Source organism: Eretmochelys imbricata, chromosome 2, assembly GCF_965152235.1.
Source record: "Eretmochelys imbricata isolate rEreImb1 chromosome 2, rEreImb1.hap1, whole genome shotgun sequence".
NCBI classification, from domain to species: domain Eukaryota; kingdom Metazoa; phylum Chordata; order Testudines; family Cheloniidae; genus Eretmochelys; species Eretmochelys imbricata.
Genome location: NC_135573.1, coordinates 265557225 through 265576899, shown reverse-complemented (window position 1 = coordinate 265576899; position 19675 = coordinate 265557225). Strand labels below are relative to the sequence as shown.

General features: G+C 57.6%; 1 protein-coding gene across 1 annotated transcript; it reads right to left on the bottom strand.

Annotated features, from left to right (window-relative positions):
- Positions 1-186: 186 nt before the first annotated feature.
- LOC144260026 (uncharacterized) lies at positions 187-18568 on the bottom strand. The gene is made up of 8 exons (XM_077808502.1): positions 13550-18568; positions 9944-10237; positions 7234-7322; positions 5339-5422; positions 3040-3186; positions 2100-2231; positions 866-988; positions 187-367 (listed from the first exon to the last, which is right to left on the bottom strand). Exons 1-8 carry the CDS (start codon positions 18408-18410, stop codon positions 353-355), a joined length of 5745 nt encoding a protein of 1914 aa, XP_077664628.1. The 5' UTR covers positions 18411-18568; the 3' UTR covers positions 187-352.
- Positions 18569-19675: the final 1107 nt, after the last annotated feature.

Sequence of the window (19675 nt, the reverse complement as noted above, 5' to 3'; positions counted from 1 at the left end):
CAGATTGGGAGGACTGGTCCCAGCTGCAGTGTAGACAGGCCCTGCCCTCCTTTCCAGCTTCCACCAAGCTGAACTGGAGCTTCAGACACAGGGGCCCTGCAGCCCTGCCCCTACCCTGTCTGAACCAGGAGCTGCCTGCTCACGGGTGACCTAGATTGAAGGAGAAGGAAGGAGACCAAACCAGTGTGCGTTTCAAGTGAATACATGAGGCCATTTTATTGAGCAGCATTAGAGATGCAGACTAGTAGGAATATTTGCAGTTCTAGAGAGTATTTAATACCAGCTGTACTGTATAGGAGTAACTGTGCATCTATACAGAGGGGTGGGTCTGTTTGCACATCCGGGCCAGCAGCTACATGGTCAGCTCCTGTAGGAGAGAGCAGAGGGTTGGATGGGGACTGCAGAGTACAAGGAGGGGAGCGCAAGGGGTTTTCCCTTGCATTGCTACAGGAAGGCCCTTGCTTAGTGCTTTTATGCTTTAAGTCACCTGTTTTCAGCATTGTTGCGCAGGACAAAGCCTGGCTGGGAGGTGAAAGGGCCCCTGGTGCAGCTGTATCCATCAGATCTTGGCCTTGCCTTGGAAGTACCTCCCCCTACAAGCCTTCTGCTGAGGAGCAGAGCTTCTCTAGGCAGGGGAGGTCTAGTAGCTCAAGCACAGCACTGACAGCCAAGAGGTGTCAAGTTCTAATCCTGGCTTGGCCAGCTACTCCCTCCTTGGAGCATGTGCTGCTCTCTGCCTCAGTTTCCCCCGCTGAAGTTAGGGCATCACTTCCCCTGATGGAGACTAGTCTGCGACCGTGTCCCCACCAGCAGGGCAGGATCTCATGGCGGGCGGCCAGGCACAGCCTGGGCCCTGGGCTCTTACCATGATGGCGTTGACGATATCATTGTTGTTGTGTCTGAGTGCCCGCACGGCTTTGGGACGCGACACGTTGGCCTGGGCCATCACCAGCTCAATATCTCTCACCTCCAGGCCGGTCTCATCAACCTGGGGAGGGGAGGAGGAAATAGTCACGCTCCAGACAGGGAGGGGGCGCTGCTGGGAGTCTCTTATAGCAGTGCCCCCTTGCCCAGGGCCACCCCCAGACCCTGCTCACACACCCCCAGCACGGGAATGCATTTGGAAGGGGAGTTGAGGAATTTCTCCGAAGGCAGGATTATTACCACTTCATCCTGCTGGTCACTTGTACAGATCTGCCCTGGACAAGGGTTGGCCATTGCCCAGGTCTGTATCCTCAAGCCGGACCAAGCCAGCTGAGCCCACTCCTCGGCCACCTTTCTGCCTCCAGTCCTGTCCTGAGGCACAGCTACGCAGCTGTCTTGGAGGCGGCAGGCAGACTTGGGCTAACGGATGCGAGTTCTCCGGTAGCTCAGTACGGCAGAGATCTTCTCTCAAGAGAAGAGAATCTGGTCTTTATACCCTGGGGTCCACTATGGCACTCAGTGCTGCTCTCTAGTGGCTGGTGTGGCATCCTGCCTGCTTCCCATTGACCCCTGACAATGCATCTGTCTGCGCTGACCAGTTAGGTCTGTTCCCCGCCCCAGGCAGAGACTGGACTATTTTCTCCCCCTGCTGCTCTAAAGAAGTGGTCCTCACCCCAGCTGGCTACCTAGTAAACTTGGGTAGCTTCCAGCACCCAGGCAGGGCAAAGGATAGACCGTAGTGCACAGACAGCATCTGGCCGGCCGAACGAGTCTCCAGGCCTGGCCTAGCCACCCGAGCTCAGACCCAGGGGTTCAGGGGGCTAGGCACCCCTGAATACAACCAAGAGACGGACAGAGTTCTCTGCCTTGGGGCTGGTTCACATCTCCTCCTAACCTCAGCCTCCCAGCACAGGGCCAGCTCAGCAGCTCACCACAGGCCACTAGGGATGGGGGTGGAGTCCAGGACCAGAGAGCGGACTGACAGTGAGCAGCAGTCTCCTTCCCAAGGAAAGGCCCAGGAGCTCCGCTGTACGGGCTACCCTGGAGAGGGGTGAGGTATCAGCGAAATCTCTTCTGCCCTCCACCCCCAACCTGACTCGCAGCACTGAAGCCGGTGCCCAGGTCGTGTGGAACCAGACTGCTACTGCCCCCAGCTTCCTTCCTCCAGGCCTTACCTCCTCCTCTTCCTCACTCTCCTCCTTGATAGTGAGGGCCGGGGCTGTTTCCGTGATCAAAGGAGAGTGCTCCATCGGCACCTTGAACTTCTCCGCAGCCGCCTTGTGCACCTGCTGCGACAGGTCTTCGATCTGCCGGGACAGACCCGAGACGGGGGGCAGTGGTTAGCGTGGGAGGCCGGTGGAGATGCTGCCCACTGGGGAGTCCCTGCTGTGACTCCAGGGAGCAGGCTTGTGATTTGCCAGCCACACCAGGGGCTGGGTGGAGAGAGCAGGGGAACCTGTCTGAAATAGATGAGACGGCCCTCCTGCCTCCAGCTCCAAGGACACGGAGGAGGGTATGTCACAGGGAACGGTGCCCCCAGGAGCAAGGGTGGGCAGGAACCCCATGGTGCAGATCAGGCAAGGAGAGAAGAGTTGTTCAGGATGGGGGGGAAGGGGGGGGGGGTCACAGCAGGAAGACACTCCTGTGTCCAGACTTGTCTCCTAGAGAAGGGGGAGTCCCTGCCCCATGGGTGGTCTAAGCCTAGACTGAGCAATGCACTGTTCTAGTGAGCGACCCTGCTGACCCAGTTTCCCTTCTTTACAGCTCTGAGTTCAGCCTCGGTCCCCTCTGGGGAACAGCCCCATCGGGGATGGGGCATGGGAGTGAGCAACTGATGGCCAGGCTAGTGCCAAGCCTGAGCAGAGGCTAGTGGGGCTCCCATTTACGCCAGGCACTAGACTCTGGCCAGCAAGAGCTAGTCAGATTCCAGGCCTTGCCGCAGGACCTGAGCAGCAGCTCATGGGGGTCACTCACCAGCTGGAATCCAGGATTTGCCCGCCTAGGTAAGTGACTAGCTCTGGGCCATGGTGTGCGGGGAGCAGGTGAAATACAGCAGGGCATCTAGGACACATACAGTAGAGGGGTCGGGGTGCCCCCAGCTCTGCAGAGCCTCACCTTGGCCTCTCCAAACACGATGTAGATGTCAGAAGCTGGGCTCTTGAACACATCCGGCTTGGTGATCACAAACAGGATGTTCTTGGACTTCCGGATCGTGATCCTGGTGACGCCGTGAATCTGACGCAGCCCCAGCTTGGACATGGCCTACAGGGAAGACGGATGGACATGTTACAGCGGCCTCAGGCAGCACCAGCCACTGCAGCTGGAGCGATGGAACGGGGACCCTGGAACAAAGCCTCACGGACAAAGGCACGGGATTGGCCCTTGGCCTTTGTGCGGTGACCTGTCGGAGGTCTTTGGCTGGCGCAGTGGAAGTGCTGATGCCAGGACAATCACCACGGCTGACTGGCCATTAGTTTGTCTCTGATCAGCTGGGTCTCCAGGGATGCTGGATGGCCTCCATCTCAGAGTGTGGGCTGTGTTGCCTGGAACAGCACAGGCCTGGGGCATCCATGGGCAGCGCCTGCTGGCCCATTCCTGGTTCTGCTCCTTGGAGATGCCAGACTCTAATCTCACACAGACCAGGAGCAGGGGATGTTGTGCTGGAATGGACTGTTGATAGGTGGCAGGAGACACCCACTGCTAACAGTCACAGGGCGTTTCTCCATTTCCCATGCAAGCTCTGCCCTTCCAGAGAACCCACCCTCTGAGACTTGCATTACACCTGGTGCCACTTCCTTGCACCACCAGGGATTTTACAAGCCAGTGTTTGGAAGCAGAGGCTGGGGAGAAGTAGGTGTGACCCTGCCCTGGCCAGGAGAAGGGCTGGGCAGCCTGGTGAGCGTTCCCTATCCCTAGTTGCTGTGATGTGGCATTGGGAAGCTCCCTGTCCAGCAAGGCCAGCCATCCAGACTGTCAAGGGCCTTTCTGTGCACAGTGGTAGGTTAGCCCTGACTCCCACCCAGCCCCAAGGAGTCTGGGGACAGCAGGACAGGGCTAATTGGACAGCTTCTCTGATGGGGCTCTGTGCGGACCAGACACACAAGCGGTTGTACCAGGTGTTACACTGGAGCCACCCCCAGATCCTCCCTGGGATTGGCCCAGGGTCTGATGTGAGTAGGCACTGCCAGAGGGGACCTGGGTTTGGCTGTGAGCCCAGCCTCTGCATGGACGGGGCAGGGGGCTGCAGAGATGACAGGCCTGGCCTTGCATCACAAGCCAGAGCTCTGGGAGTCCACAGGCTCCTTGGGAGCACAGCCCACCCCTCACTGCCTCCACCCTGACCCCTGTGCGCTCTCCAGCTGTGGGTAGCTCCAGGGGCAGCCTGAGCTGTCCTGTCCCTGGGGAATGGTGCCAGAGGCAACCCAGACAGTCCCTGGGCAGACCCAGCAAAGCCCCATGCCGCAGAGACCTGTGAGCTGCCTGGAGACCTGCCCCAGGTCAGAGGTGCTTTAATCAAGGCTAATCTCCAGAGCCAGTGACGAACACAGATAGGCTTATCCAGCCCCTAATCCCCCCTTACACCTGTGGTGAGTCAGCCAGCCTGGGTCTCATCTCAGCCACAAGGGGCTCCCTGTTTCTGCAGCCCCTTGTGCCATCACACAGCTGAAGGGGTGGGACAGTGTTCCCACTCCAAGAGGCCCCTGCTCGCCATCCGGCTCCAGGGCCCGGCCTTGTGTTCAAAGGCTCCCCACATGCGTGCTCCCCATCGCTCTCCACCCAGCCTCAGTCTTCCCCTTGGCAGCTGGCGTCCCCGCTGAGCCGCCTTCTGTCCCTCCAGCGTTGCCCCGCAGATGGGGCGGGACTAGCTGTGCCCCGAGGGGCTCTTGCGCGCTGGGTGGTTTGAGGGTTAAGGCGTCACTCGAAGCCAGGGTCACAGTTTGTGTTTTGATCATTCTTTGGCCCATTCAGCAGCCCCCTGCAGGAGCTGCTGCACTGGACGCAGCATTGGCTGCTCCAAGCCCGAGTCACTGCCCAGGCAGATGGAAACAGGTGTTGGATGCAGGCCTGGCCTGGGTCAGACCTTCCACCTTCTCTTCCAGCCCCCAGCAGGGCCCTGTCCCTGTTAGCAGGCTGGTAAAGCCACCGACTCCCAGCCCCTGCCGCTAGAGACCCCGCCCTGGCGCAGAGCGGGTGAGTCCTGCCCAGAGACCTGACGTGGCATTGCCAGGAGCCTGCAGTCCGAGGCCTCCCTCTCCCCCTCCAGCGCCAGACGGCTGCTCTGAGCACCGCAGCAGGAGCTCACCCAGGGAGCCAGACCAGCTCTCTGTGGTCCTGGGGGCGAGGGGCTGGCTCACCTGGCCCCTTCCCTCGAGCAAGGGGTGGCACCCCCATGTTCCCCTCATGCCACACTGACCTTTCTGGCTTTCTTCTCACTCCGGCTCTGCTTGGCTTTGCTGATGGTTTCCTCCCCGGTGCTCAGCGAGTGCGTTAGCTGCGCCTGCAAGACACAAGTGCCCTGTAATGTGGCTCCCCGACATCCTGGTGTCTGGAGGGAAGACTGGAGCCACATGCAGGGGCAGGGCAGCTGTGCATCCAGCCACAGCCTGACTGGCATGGGGGAGGCCTGAGCGGTGCCAGAATATGGCCCCTTCAGCAGAGCGCCAGGCTGGTTAGGCCCGAACGGTTGCCCCCTGGATGGTGTGTCCAGCAGGGGAAACAGGCGCAAATTAAGGTATTTACCCCACAGCCAGAGACTCAGACTAGACCTGGATTGTCTGGGTGCGTGTTGCAGTCCCCATGGGATCCGAGTGCCATACAAACGTGCCAGACACCTGTGCCAGCATCCCAAGTTCTCCCCCGTCTCAGGGTGGGTAGGAATGGCCTCAAATGTCATTTGCTTTCTTACACCCCTCCCCAGAGACAGTAACCCCAGTGTGTCTCGTGCAGGCTCTTGCCGAGAGGTAGGTCTAAAGCCACCATGGGAAGAAAGCTACAGCAGCTTATCCCTGCCCTGCCCCCATTGCCGTTAGCTGGGAGCTGGGTGCCGGGTTTGCAGAGTGCCTGATGCCGCTGCAAATCACTCTAGAGCACTAAGCATGTGCCTGGCGCCTTAGGCTGGTTGCTTGGCTGGTCCCCAGTCTGAGCCTCCAGCTGTGAATGTCACCAGGAGAAGAGCATTCCTCAGGTGCTTTCCTCCTGGCAGCCAGCCCTGAACCCAGACTAGTCTGGAGCCCCACCCTGAGGTGGCATCTGCCCGGGGCAGGGAAGAGACCGTTCAGCTGCGTCACACACGACGGGGCAGATGCTGCTCCCGCTGCAGGATGGCCATTAGGTCTGCATGTAGTGCTAGGAGAGAAGCTGCAGCCCCGTTCTCTAGCTGAATCAGAGTGAGCCTGTGTCTCCTTCATGGAGAGACCACCCTGCCGGGCTCCAGCTGAGCCTGCCCCACTTGCAGATCCTGCCTCACGTCACTGTTTCTGCCTGCACCCCTGGCCCCGCTCCATGGAGACAGGGCACAGTCTGCAGAGCAGGATCTCCCCAGCCCAGCTGATCCAAGCCGGACCCCCAAGGAGTGATTCACAAGGGAGGACGCTGCCCGCTGGACATACTCCTCTCCTGGAACAGGACAGCATTGGAGGGAGAGGGGAGGAAGCTGGCTGTGGCTTATTGTCCTTCTGCATTGCCATGGGTGGGGACACTGCAGCACTGTCAGACACTGCTCCTGCCCCAAAGGCCAGAGACAAGGATGGGAGATGGGCATACTGCAGCCAGGTCACCACAGGGCACAGCTAGGGACAGCTCCCAGTCCAGGGACACCTGGCAACTCCAGGAGCTGTAGGAGGAGTTCCAGGGCTACAGAGGCCATCTTCCAAGGTCTCTTTGCTCCAGAAGGGTGCTCAGATACCAATGGGTGGTGAAAACACCCATTGGTAAGCCCTGGCACACACACACACACCCCCCACCTGCCAGATTTACCCAGGCAGAGGGAGCCATACAACACTCTCCCTCCCATTTAGTTCTATAGCTGGGGTGGGCCTGATGTGGAGATCTGTTCACAACCCCTTGCCATGGACTGGGGGTGGTCTTCCTTGGATGCCAGGTACTTGGGCTTCACCACCATCTCCCGGGGCCTGTTGTTTCTAGAGCTCGGCCTGTCTCCAGCCCTGTACCACAGGCCTCCCCTTTCCCAGCAGGGGGCTGGGAAAACAAAGGGCCCCCCAGGGAGCTGATTATTCAGGCATTTACTGTGCCCAGCCCGTGCACTGGGACCTGCAGGCCATGTGGGCTCCTCCCTGGGCAGCCCTGTACCTGAGTCTGAGCTGTCCGGGGTTCTGAGACATCCGGCTCCTCCAGCTCCGGAATAGACTCGTCGTTGCTCTCCGAGTCGTTACAAGAGCCTGGAAGAGAGGAGATGACCATCAGTGCCAGGACTTGGGCGCCTCAACTGTCTAACCTGGCCTATCAACTGGGGTGAGGACATTCAATCCCTTCCCCTCTCAGCACTGAGGCACAGTCCTGATGTCTGTGGAAAGGCCACTTGCACATGCAAGTTGTTTCCCAGGTTGAGGCCACAGCACGGCTTCCCTTTCGATAGCAGCCCTGAAACCATCTCTCGGCAGGAGGGGCACGGGCATCCGAGGGACAGGAATGCAGGACAGTGGGTGGGACGCACCTGGCTCTGTTCCAGGAGGGACTCATCCCTAGGTGCTGGATATATGTAGCCCTGGAGCTTATGGCCAAGCCAGACAAGTGGTGGAGGGGAAGGGGGACACCCAAGGTCACTCAGTGGGTCAGTGGCAGAGCCAGGAGACCTGTGCCCTGTTCATGGGCTGTGCTGTGTCTTGCATTTACACAGCCCTTTCCATCTCCGATGGATCCTGACTACTTTAGAAGTGAAGTGCAGCAACCTCTGGGGTGGAAGGGGAAAGTTATTTACCAGCAACATTAGCTCATTGTCACCTGTCTTCAACTGAGACATTCCACTTCCCTCAAGTCCTGGGACATCTCAGATTGGAGTTTGGCCAAGATGACTGAGAAATAACCCTGCCCCTGGGATCTTTGCTACCCAGAGTGCTTTGCACCTCAGTTGTAAGCCTCATTGAGGGAGGCCATGTGACTTCCTGGCTCCACCAGCGACCTTGGGCTGCTCTCTTCCCCTCCCATCCTTTGTCTCATCTGTTTAGACCCAGTCCCTTGGGGTCAGGTGTAAGACCCAGCCTTCCCTTACAATGCAAGATCTGGCACTCCTAGTGTGGAAAATCCCAATTCCGAGTGTTGTGCCAACCTAACCCCAGGTCGGGACCTGGGTAGGCGGAGGAAGGAATGTCCCTCTTGACCCAGCTACCATCACTCTGGGAAGATGGTTCCTACCCCAATGGCAAACCCTTCGGTCACTGTGGTCTGCATCTCCACTAGGGTACCTGTAATGCCTGGCACTAGGGCCCCTAAGCCATTGGGCCAGACATACTATGGCCATGTTGCTAAGCTGGGGCCCAGCCAGCAGAATAGCACTTCAAGGCCTTGGTTTACCAACCCAGAGGTAAGAGCACCCTGCCCCCATGAGTCACTGACAACGTTGGGGGACAGATGGATTCCTGGATGTGCCCAAGTGCCGAGAGCTGCTCCGGGCAAGACCTAAGCCTAGAACCTGGGAGGATTCTAGAGGCTCTGTCCTGGCCAGGGAGGGCCCAAGGGTCTCCTGCCACACTTGGGCTCACCACATTTGACACCCAAGGCACCATCTCAATTCTTGCTTGTCCCAGAAGGCTCATGCCACAGCTGCCAGCCTCTTCACTGAGGGGGACAGGATGGGAGCCACTGCTCAGAGTTGCAGCCTCCCACCCACACTGGGCCTCTGCCCCAGCTTTTGGTTACAGGCACTTACTGCCCTGGTTGTGTCCTTCATGGGGCTGCAGGCTTCCACCCCCCAGCATGGAGTGGGATGGGCACATGCCCCATGCTGGGTAGGGACACAGGCAGTCCCATCCACCCTTGTTTGCTTTATATTGCACCATCCTAAATCGAGCCTGCCAGCCTAGAACCCCACCCACCGCCAGGTATTTAGTGGTTAACAGCACCATGGTCTGAGCAGAGAGATTGGATCCTCGGCACAGGCACCAGGCCCAGGGAGCCCTTGGTGACCAGACACAGCAAGCCCTCCCTAGTCCCAAACCACGGGCTAGCAATGCAAGGCTAAGGCAGACCTGGGTTTTCACTGGGCCTCGGAGGCAGTGCCAGGAATCGCCTGGCGAGGAGCTCTGAATCCAGCAATGGTTCCCTCCCCCGGTTGTGTTTTGGTTCCCACTGGAAATGGGACGGGCCTGTTTGCGTAAGAGGGGAAACGGAAAGCTCTGAAAGCCCTGCTGTGCAGCTGGTCCGTAGGGCAGCGCAGCCAGCCAAGCTGCTCTCCTTTGTTAGCTGCACTCAAAAGGGTTTGCTCTGCAACAGCTCCAGCTGGAGACTGCCTCCCCCGCCCCACGGCGCACACTGAGCTGTACAACGCAGGAGGCCGCGCTGGGCAGGCAGACCCATGAGAGCTCTGTCAGATGCTATCCAGCAGCTATTACAGGAGCCCACTGCAGCTCTGCCACTTGGCCTGGTGACAAGGATTGTCTCAGCCTTCCTGCTTTGTGGGCATCCACAAGCCAGCTCCTAGGGCAAGCGCCATTCCCAGCAATAGTCCACTGCCCCCTTCCTCCCCCGCCCCGATCCCTGGGCCGTAGCCTGGCAGTTAGTCCTGGAGGCTGGCTCAGGTACACAGTAGTCCCGAGTGCCAGGGGCTGGAGTAGGGTAGGAGAGCTCCACTGAGACCAGCATAGGCTCTGCCCCAGGATTTGTAGGGTGCTTTCCCCAGAGGTTCTGCTGAGACACCCGCCTCTCTGAAGCGGGCCTGCTGCAGAAGAGCTGTCAGGCTCAGGCAAACTAGCAGAGGGAAGGCCAGGCCAGGTGAGGATTGCCTGGAGCTCAGTAGGGTTGGGGAGGAGGCCTTTCCCCTTCCTCCCACCCACAGCACGTGTACCTTTATGGTTAACTTCACAGCTTCTCTGCCCCACCGGCAGCTTGTCCTCCAGCAGTGTCATGCCAGCTGCCTCCCGCAGGCTCTCAATCTCTGGGCAGTGGTAGGGCAGCTCACTCTCACTGGAAGAGCTTGACTCCGACTGGATGGAGCCGCGGTGGGCTCGCCTCTCTTCTGCGGATGCGGAACCCCTCCCTCTGGCATCTTTGTTCCCCGGGAGCTGGGGTCTCCCTCGGGAATCTTGGCCGCTGGGGAAGGGGTCTCTGCATGGGACTGGGGATGTGGAGCTCTCCAGAGCTGCAGTGGAAGGAGGAATTTCATTAGGCTGGGTTCTTGCCACCCCCAACATAGATTAGTGTTTCCAGAGCAGGGCCCAGTGGAACCCATTGCTGGGCCAGCTGCATAGGGACATGTTTCTCCCATCAGTGGCAGCACTGGGACCGGAACCCAGGGGTCCTATTCCCAGTCTCCTGCTCCACCCAGCCTTCCAGCTCATTACAAAGAGAATCCAGGCCAGAGCCCTCTGGATGTGTCCACTCTTCAAGCAGGTGGTGTGAATTCCTGCTCAAGGAGATCTACCCATGGTGCTCTCATTGAGCTAGTATGTAGCCGTGGGGGCTAGCCAGCTCAAGGATGATCCATCCAAGACACTAGGTATGTACTTGGGCTGACTAACCCCTCATGTAAGGTCCAAAGCCTTTTAGTAAGGCAGCGGCAGCCACATTAGGACAGCAGCAGCCCTGGGCTAAGAAGCAGAGAGTCACATCCTCACATTCCATCTAAATTGCATCAAAACAATGAAATATTGGGCCGTTAAGCAGATCCTGTCCTAATAGACCCCAGCGTCAAATTAAAGAAAAGTTTCTTTAAACATTTTAAGATCTTTGTTTGACAGTATTCGGTCAGGCAAGGAATCACTTAACAGCTGTGTGTGGGAAATTTACTTCCATTGTTTTGCTTTTTTGGGCCCCACTTCTCTATTGTTTGTCTGGTTCTTGGATTGTTTCGGTCTATGGCAGAACTAATTTTGCAGGATTTAAGTCAGCTAAGGTGGTGGGGGTCTGATTGGGTAAAGAATTGCTTCGTAATGGGCTGTGATTGGTGAAAGATACTGTTTGGTAGGACTTTGGTTAAGGTAGAGCTAAGCAGGACTCAAGTTAACTATATCTACTGGGGTCCAAAAGGAAGTTTTTTGGAACCTAACTCCAGGACACAACCCAAGGTCAGAGCTGCCAGACCTCAACACCCTGCCAACCATATTGTGCAAGAAGCTGGAGGAGCTCAATCCTGACTGGCCACCAAAACGCATCCGCTTTATTGGGAGTGGGAAGCGTGCGCTTAGCATGGGCATTCTGTTTGGTAGCTGTTAATAGAGGTAAAGGAGATTACTGTGTAAGGCCACTTCACTGCTAAGAAGCCCTGTAAACTCCCAGCCCTAGGAACTACATCAGGGGGGCGGGCCTAAATTAACCGGTTCCACCTTGAGCCCATGGAAAGGTAAAGGTGAGGTGTCCTAGAGCAGGGGTTCTCAACTGCTCCTTGAGGCCCCCCCCACTGCTAACATGCTATAAAAAACTGCACGGCCCGTGTGTGCTGTAACAACTGGTTTTCTGCATATAAAAGCCAGGGCCAGCGTTAGGGGGCAGCAAGCAGGACAATTGCCTGGGCCCCCATGCCACAGGGCCCCCTGTAAAGCTACATTGCTCAGGCTTTGGCTTCAGCCCCAGGTGGCGGGGCTGAGGACCCCTGACTTCAGCCCCATGAAGCGAGGCTTCGGCTTTCTGCCCTGGGCTGCAGTGAGTCTAATGCTGGCCCTGCTTGATGGGCCTCCTGAAATCTGCTTGCAGCTCCCCAAGGGGCCCCAGACCCACAGTTGAGAACCACTGCCCTAGAGTGTGGGTAAGACTCGCACTGCCATAGCTACACTTGTTAAGCCCACTAGCACTGCTCAGGCTAGCGAGGGTATGGCCCCTCAAGCTGGGACTTGCACGGACAGTTTGAAGAGTAGACAAGGTGGCAAAGCTCCACGGAGATCAGACGGGACAGTTAACAGCAGCTGGAGATCTGGCCCTTTGTCCAGAGACTAAGCGTAACTTTTCCTGCAATGCACGGCATGGTCATCCAGCTGGGAGGACAGCCAGATCTGCCCCCTTGGGAAGGCTTCAAGAGCAGTGATTAACTGGCTAATAATTCCAGCTGTTCCACCATGCAGTGGCCTAGTTAATTTTTAGCAGAGCAGGGCTGCCTGCCAAGAGGCTAAGCTGAAAGGGCTGCCACCTTTGGGAGATGCCGGCATCACCCAGCACTTTAACAGAGTTCAGAGATTTGCAGAGGTCACCGACATGGCAGAGGGGACATGGTCAGGGCAGGAGATAAGAGCCTCAGGGTCTGGGACTCCCTGGATGAGGAATGCAGCTGTTTCTGTTTGAGAGAAGCTTCCTCCCAGTCTAAGAGCCAGTGACCTTTGCAACGCATACTTGAGACTGTTCCCTCACTATAGCCAGAAATGCAGTTCTCTCTGGGGTGGAATGAGGTGTCTACTAGCACCAGCATGAGTGTGTGTCAAGGACACTCTCCCAGCTGAAGCTGCAGATTAATTCAATTGGAGCTTGGCTAACCCATCACCTACTCTTGCAAGGAGCGTCATGAGATCCTTCATGGCCCAAAGAAGTCAGGACATTGAGGTCTTGAGGAGCATCAGTTAGGGGCAACCAACAGCAGGGCAAGCCCCTTCCCCTGTGCTTTGGATGGATGCTGATTCAGTACCAACTTGGAGGGAAGGATGCTATCTGCTGAGCCGTCTGTGTGTGAGACATTTGAGGTAGTAGGGTGCTAACCATTCCCACCACTGCATCATGCCTACCTTGGGGTAGGTGGTTCCTGGCTCACATGAAGTTTACAGGATGCAAGTCTAGCCTGCTCAAGAGAGGAATGGGAATCCCAAGTCCAAAACACAGGACTTGGGCAAGAACCTGAGAGGCATTGCATGAGCCACATCCAAGCAGAACTGGGGGCCTTCACACTTGCCCCATGGCCAGGGTTTGGGTTTAGGCATGTTGGGGAATGGGTGAAGGTTAAGGGCTGGCAACAAGGGAAGCTGGAAAGCTCTTGTTCAGCCCCCAGGAGCTGTACGTTTGGTCAAATGCACTACAAGCTTCTCCCTGCTCTTCTGACTCAGTGATGCTTTCCCAAGGGAGCAGGTCTGATGCCATGTGCTTTAGAGAAACATCTCCATAGGAAAGGAGTACTTGTGGCACCTTAGAGACTAACAAATTTGAGCATAAGCTTTTGTGAGCTACAGCTCACTTCATCGGAAGAGTACTTCTTTTCCTTTTTGCAAATACAGACTAAGCATATTCTGAAATCTCCATAGGACTAGGCCAGATATGCTGGTGTATGTTCATGTTGGAGAAGCCTATCCTCGGAGTGCCCACCAAGACCACTGGCACTAGGTCCACTAAGCCTACGCTGATATTAGCCTGTTCTATAAGGGAGAGGGTTAGAGAAGCACCTGCCTTCTACCCTCCCTGACCTGGTCAGACCAGGTCATTCCTGGCAGATGTTCCATCCCCTAATACAGGGAGCAGGAGGGGGAAGAAGGGATATTACCTTCTAAGTATTTCCTGGAATCCAGCAGGAGAGATGGCTGGTCTTCAGCCTGAGCGTCCTCTGCAACTGAGAGCGCTTCAGATGCGGGGAGTCCTGAGGTGTCTTTTTGGCCTTGGATAGGATCCTCTGAGCAAGGTGGTGGGAAGGATAAAGCAGGAGGCACTTCTATGAAGTCAGAGCAAGGAGGAGGGGAAGGCGCAGCCTCCACAGCTGCTTCAGGAGAGGCAGGCCGACCTGGCTGGAGGGGAGCTGCCAGAGGGATGGGGCAAGGCTCCGGTGGAGGAGACTTGGGAGGCTGGGAATCACTAGCCAGGGAAGCTGCTGAGGACTCAGGAGAAGGAGAAGAACTGAGTATCAATGGACTGGTTGCTTCTGTAGTTGGAAGTGTCTCATTCTCTCTGCTGCTTTCGGTATCTTCCAGTGGGATTTGGCTTTGCCGATTACCCTCGTCTGCTGGATGCTGTGGACTCTGCAGGTGTCCTGCTTGGCTGGCCTCTGGCATGGCAACATCTACACCTGCCTCCCTGGGACTCTCCCAGGGCTCTTCCTCCCTGGGCAAGATCCCCAGCTCTGCAGGCTCCTCCAGGCTCAGTGACCTCTGGTCCTGGTCTTTGGCATGAGTTCCAGAGGAAGCCTGGACTGCCTCTTCCTCCAAGGGCCCTTCACTATGCAGGCCGGAGTCTTCCTCTGCCGAGAGCTCCTGTCCCCCTAGCACAGGGGTCACTGACTCGCTGCTGCCCACAGAGGAAGCGCGTCGTACAGGGCTGGGCATCACCTCCGCGGCAAGCAGCATCTCACAGATGCTCTCCAGTTGCGCTTGTTCTGAAGTGCTCTCTGCCTCAGAGGGCTGCTGAGCACCCTGGTCCTCACTGGGCTGAGAAGAGGTGGTGCCAGTGGTGAGTTCGTGAGTGGGCATTTCAGGTTCAGGCTGAGCTTCGGCCACCCCCTCTTGTGCTTCGCTGGCCTCCAAGGAGTCTGGGGTGGCCTCTCCTGAGGAGCACTCCAAGACCCTCTCCTTGAGGCTGGCAAGGACACTTTGTGCTTCTGTCACCATCTGGCTGCTTGCAGGACAAAGAGGCCCCACTTTGAGCTGGGAGGCCTGGAGGTTCCCGAAGGAGCCTTGTAACATGGCGGTGATTTGCTGCCGTTCGAGAGATGCTGCTGATGGGTCAGCAGGGTTCTCCACCAAGGCACCAGATGGCTCAAGCAATTCAAGGCTGACCGACAGGCTCTCTGCAACAATGGCTTTGGATTCCATCGAGTCAGAGCCTGTTTTTGTTGGCCCTGAATATTCAGCAGGACCCTCCGCTTCCAGGCTTGCGCTGGGACAGCTGTCCCCAGCCTCTGCAGGGGGCTGGCCAGGAACAGCAGGCTCGCCTATGTAGATCTCCTCCTCAGAAGCAATGAAGAGCAGCAGCTGATTGCTAGGCACCAGCATGTCGGCTCTTAGTCTGGTGCGCTCTGAGCGAGTGGAATGTGGAGCTTCTTGCAGGGAGGAATAGTGCAAACACAGAGCCAGACTGTGCTCAGGGGACTCTGGGGCCAGGCTGTGCTCAGCTGAAGAGACCCCTGAGGGGCTGTGCACAAGCAGCGATGGAGAGTCTCTGCTGCGGATGCCCATGTGGAGATATTCTGGTTGTAGGACTGCTTCCTTCAGCTCCATTGGAATGTCACCCTCTTGCTGCTCTGTCAACTGGCTCGCCGCTTGGTCGGGAGCGTCCAGTTCTCTCCGTGCCCCGGAGGATTTTGGCTCAACCAGCCTGGTGATCTCTCCTGTGCTCTCCTCAGAGGCCATGAAGAGGCTGGAATCCGTGTGCATGAAGGACTGTGCAGTGTCTGGTAGCTCTGGGGAGGATCCTCTGGAGGAAGCGGCCTTGTCGAGTTCCTCCCATGTAGAGTCCGCAGTGGTTGTCTGGTCATCAAGACCAATTGCTGCGCAGCTTGGTGTTCGTCTGCCTTCCAGCGAGTCTCCACTGAGCAGGTCATCGCTGACTGCGGAAGAGCTGCCTTCGGAAGCTGCCTCCACACTCTTTGCCAGCTCCACCTCCCTCTCTCCTTTGGGCAGGGGAGTTTCTGGCCAACTCTCTTCGGGCTGAGCCTCAGCCTCCCTCTCCTCATCGGTGAGGCAGACCCCTTCTTCGGATGTAGCCTCAGAGCCAAGTGCTTCCTCTTCTGGCATGTTGCTGAGTCTCTCGCTCTGCTGCGGAGTGGCTGGCTCATCTTTTGCAGCAGCCTTTGCTTCCTGAGGAAGCTGGGTGCTATCCACCCACTCCTCTTGGTTAGAGGTCCCCTTCCCACCAGGCAGCTTGTTGTGGCTGGGCCGGTCTCCAGTTTTCTTGGTTGTTTCTTCTGCATCAGTGTTCTCCATTCCCCCCTCGAGCACGACATTCTCGCTGCAGCTTGTTGACACAGACCAGTCTTGATCCTCTTCAGCACCACACTCAGGCTCCCAGGGAGACTCTGAGCCAGCTGTTTTCAGTAGATTCATGTTGCTGTCCCTCAACTCAGGCACATCTGGATCCAAACTGCAGACATGTGGGGCCTGGAACACTTGAGCCCCTGGTTTGGGCAGGGTTTGGCCCGGAGCAGCTACAGTGGGAGATACCATTTCAAGTTGGTCTCCTAAGGGGCAAACCAGAGCCGAGACAGAATCTGTTTGGCTGTATGCCTCACTTCCTGATACAGATGCATCGGTGGCTTCCTCAGCAGCTCTGGTCTGCAAGTCATGGTTGACTGTGCCTGAATGGGGAGCTGGAGTTACCATTTCCACAGGTTCTCCCAGGCTCTCCAGTGCCTGAGCAGCCGCCTTTGGCTGGGTCTCTTCCATCGCAGTGACAGGCGAGGCACCAAACTTGGATTCCAAGTCAGATTCTGCAACCTCAGTGGTGAGCTGCTTCTCTGTGCTTGCCCCGAGCTCCTCTTGATTCTGGTCTGTTCTGCTGTTCATTTCTGCTGGCATCCAGCTGCCAGGAGAGGCAGGGGTGCTCTTGTCCAGTTGAGGTTCTCTTGAGTTTGAGTCTTTGGTCTCTCTTGTCCCTGAGCATAGCCAGGCTGGCTCAGGGATGCTGCTGTTTGCCAGGGCCAGCTCCTTGCCTAGGGCTTCTTGCCCCCAGGTTGGTTCAGTGCTCTCTGGAGCTGCTATGGCCTGAGGGAGCAGTGAGAACTCTGTTGTGCTGAAGTACCTTTTCACATAGGTCTCTATCTCAGACTCTGAGCTCATGTCCAGCTCCCCACACTCCTGCTGCCTGAAGAGCTGGCTGCTCCCATCCAGCCTCCTCTGGAGTTCCTGCAGGCCTTTCTGCATTGCGTGGAGGTCCAGGCTCTGGGACTCAGCATCCCCAGGCAGGAGAGGGGGCTCCTGTTGCTGATCCGCCACCACAGCCAGCATGGGCTCGTTGTGGCTGGCTGTTTCCGTGAGCACGTTTGGCTGCGTGTCATTTTGTCCCAGAGGTGGCAGGGAATCCAGGTTGGCTTCCAAGAACAGCTCCCCTTGTTCCTCATTGTTGTTGACTTGATCGAGAGAGGAGGCTTCCTCCAGATCCTCCTCAGAGGAGGAGAAGCAGGCAATCAAGCACTCTCCTGCTGGCTCACTGTCAGCTCTGGCCACTTCAGGCTGTTCCAAGCTGGTGTCATCAGAGGCTCCCAGTTGGGCCTCGAAGTGACCTTCCATCCTCCCTCCCAGAGGAGGGCTGTCCTGGTCTAGGAGCTCCAGATGTGCTTCAGACTCCTTCAGCTTGGTGCCTATCTCAAACATAGAGGCATCACTGGCTTTCCTGGCAGTAGGCTCAGCGAGCTCGGTGGGAGCTGGCTTCTGTTTCCATGGCAAGGGTATCACGGATCCCCTTCCATCCCCACCTCTCCATGGTGCCCCACACACTTCAGCAGTGGCCGACTGGCTTATTGGCTCTGTGTTCTCCAAGACTACCTCCAGCCCTGGAAAGGCCTCAGTCTCCTCGTCTGTATCAAAGCAGGCAATCAGGCACTCTCCTGAACTGGGGAGCCCTTTCTCCAGGGCCTCCTGCATGTCTGACAGTGAGGACTGGTGCTCTAGGGAGCTCTCCGAGGAGGAGCCAGTATTCCCCGGAGAGTCATCTGCCTGGTCAGATTCGGCTTGTGGAGCAGATTCCCCGGATGATGTTGTGCTGTCTGGTTTCAGAGAGGGACTCCAGCTGTGGCCTGCGGCCGAGACACTGCTGCTTTCTGGACTGTCTTCAGAGTCGCTGTGTTCATCCACCGGCACTGCCTTGGGTTCGGCGAGTGCCTCTGACTTCGGCATCCCCTCGCTTTGGGCTGGTGGCTGCTGCTCTTCTGCCTCCTCTTCTTCCTCCTCCATGGTTCCCTCCAGCTCATCCTGGTGAGCCACGTTGCCCTCTGGCTCAAACCCGACCTCCACCTCTGTGTGGGGGACTGCGCCCAGCTCCACGTCCAGAGCCGAGAAAGCCACGTATTCCTCATCGGTGTCAGAGGCATCTGACGACGTCTCCATCTCGCTCTCACTGCCTGAGCGGGAGGCCCCTGGCTCAGAGTCCTCCACAGCTGGCTTCTCCCCTTCCTGAGCCGAGGGGGTCACCACGGCATATTGCTCGGTGCTGTACAGCCGCTCATCTGCCTCGCCATTGTAGGAGGCAGAGTCGGAGGACTGGGAAGTGTCGTCTTGGTAGGCGAAGGACTCATCCATGCCCTCGTTGATGGAGTTCTCCGACAGAGAGTGCAGGAAGGAGGCGGAGGTGCTGTCGTCTTCCTCTGCCCCATAGACGACATCGTTCTCCACGGACTCCCCCTGGGGGAACAGTGTTATCTCCAGCGACTCGGCCTCAAAGATCAGGCTCCCGTGAAAGGGCAGCAGTGCGGCAGGGATCATCTGGTCATTGTCCGTGAAGTCTGACGGGAGCTCTGCCGAGGAGCCGGTGGTCTCGGCCTGCAGGCTGCTGGGCGTCTCTGCATCTGATGAGCAGCTCGCCCCAGACACGCTGCTGGACTCTGACTGGAGGCCTGGCAAGGGGATGGGGGAACAGGACAACAGGCTGGACTCCAGAGGCTCTTTCACTGCATCCATGGGCCCCAGGTTGGCACCAGCTGGGTCAGAGGTGAAGACATCCACCTTAAGGAGCTGCCTGGCCACAGTGCTTTGCAGTGGCTCGGTTTCATCCCCAGAGTCTCCTCCTGGCTGGGGCAGGTCCTTCTCCTGACCTGGCAGCAGCTCACCTGGATCCTCCAGTTCTGTGGTGTGAGGGACCCATGCAACAGAGGTAGCAATTTCAGAGTCCCACTCTTCTGGCGTGGTCTGACCATCCCCTTCCTCCTCTGCCGGCACTGAAGGCAGAGCTGTGTTTCCAGAGGAGAGTCTGTCCAAAGACAGGTCATCTTCCTCCTCCTCCAGCTGCTCAGGAGACAGACAGGAGCTCCTGGCATATCGAGCTGGCTCCTCAGAAAGCTCCAGCTCCGACAGGGATTCCCCATAAACAGTTGGGGCGTCTGTGGTCTCCGACTCGGCGATCAGGTTGGGAGAACAAGACGGGGATGTGCTGGAGGTGCCTGAGGAGGCCCAGCTGCCCCCCTCGGCAGTGATGTAGGATCCCGATGGAGAGGTGGGTGGGGAGCACAGCCCTTCGTTGTCCATATCGCTCTGCTCCTCGCTCAGGCTGTCCTTGGTGTAGGGGAGGTGCTTGAGGTGGGAGTAGACTGTTTTGATGGGTGTTGACGGGGCTGTGATGTACAGGTCTGGATCCAGGACTGGTTTGACCTGTGGGGGTTGCAAGTGCCCTGCCTCGGCCAGCTCATCAGGGGGGTCTTTGGCAGGTACAGGAGATGGGGAAGGCACATCAGCCATGGTTTCACCCTGAGAAAATAACTTCTCCTTTAGCGTCACGCTCGGCTCTTCGGACTCCCAAGGTAGCGGACAAGGAGGACTATAGAGAGACACTTGCCTGTTGTCTCTGGGTTTCGGGCAGGGAGATTCCCCTGGTGAGGCCTGGGCAGAGAGTTTCCCAGCAGCCTCGGAGCTGCTCTCTAGGATCTGATTTTCCTCCTCACTCAACTTCTCTCCAGCATCGGCCACGAGGCTTTCAGCGCCGGCTGCCTCAGACACAGGAGCCTTGGTGTCCAGCAGAGAGCTGTGCGGCTCCA

What these genes read in the sequence shown, in the direction of transcription:
- LOC144260026 (XM_077808502.1), bottom strand. Translation starts at nt 18,410, where the DNA reads ATGATCCCTGCCGCACTGCTGCCCTTTCACGGGAGCCTGATCTTTGAG. An exon ending in TTCCAGGAAATACTTAGAAG is followed by an intron (nt 10,238 to 13,549) that starts GTAATATCCCTT and finishes CTTCCACTGCAG; the next exon opens with CTCTGGAGAGCTCCACATCC. An exon ending in TCGTGTTTGGAGAGGCCAAG is followed by an intron (nt 2,232 to 3,039) that starts GTGAGGCTCTGC and finishes CTGTCCCGGCAG; the next exon opens with ATCGAAGACCTGTCGCAGCA.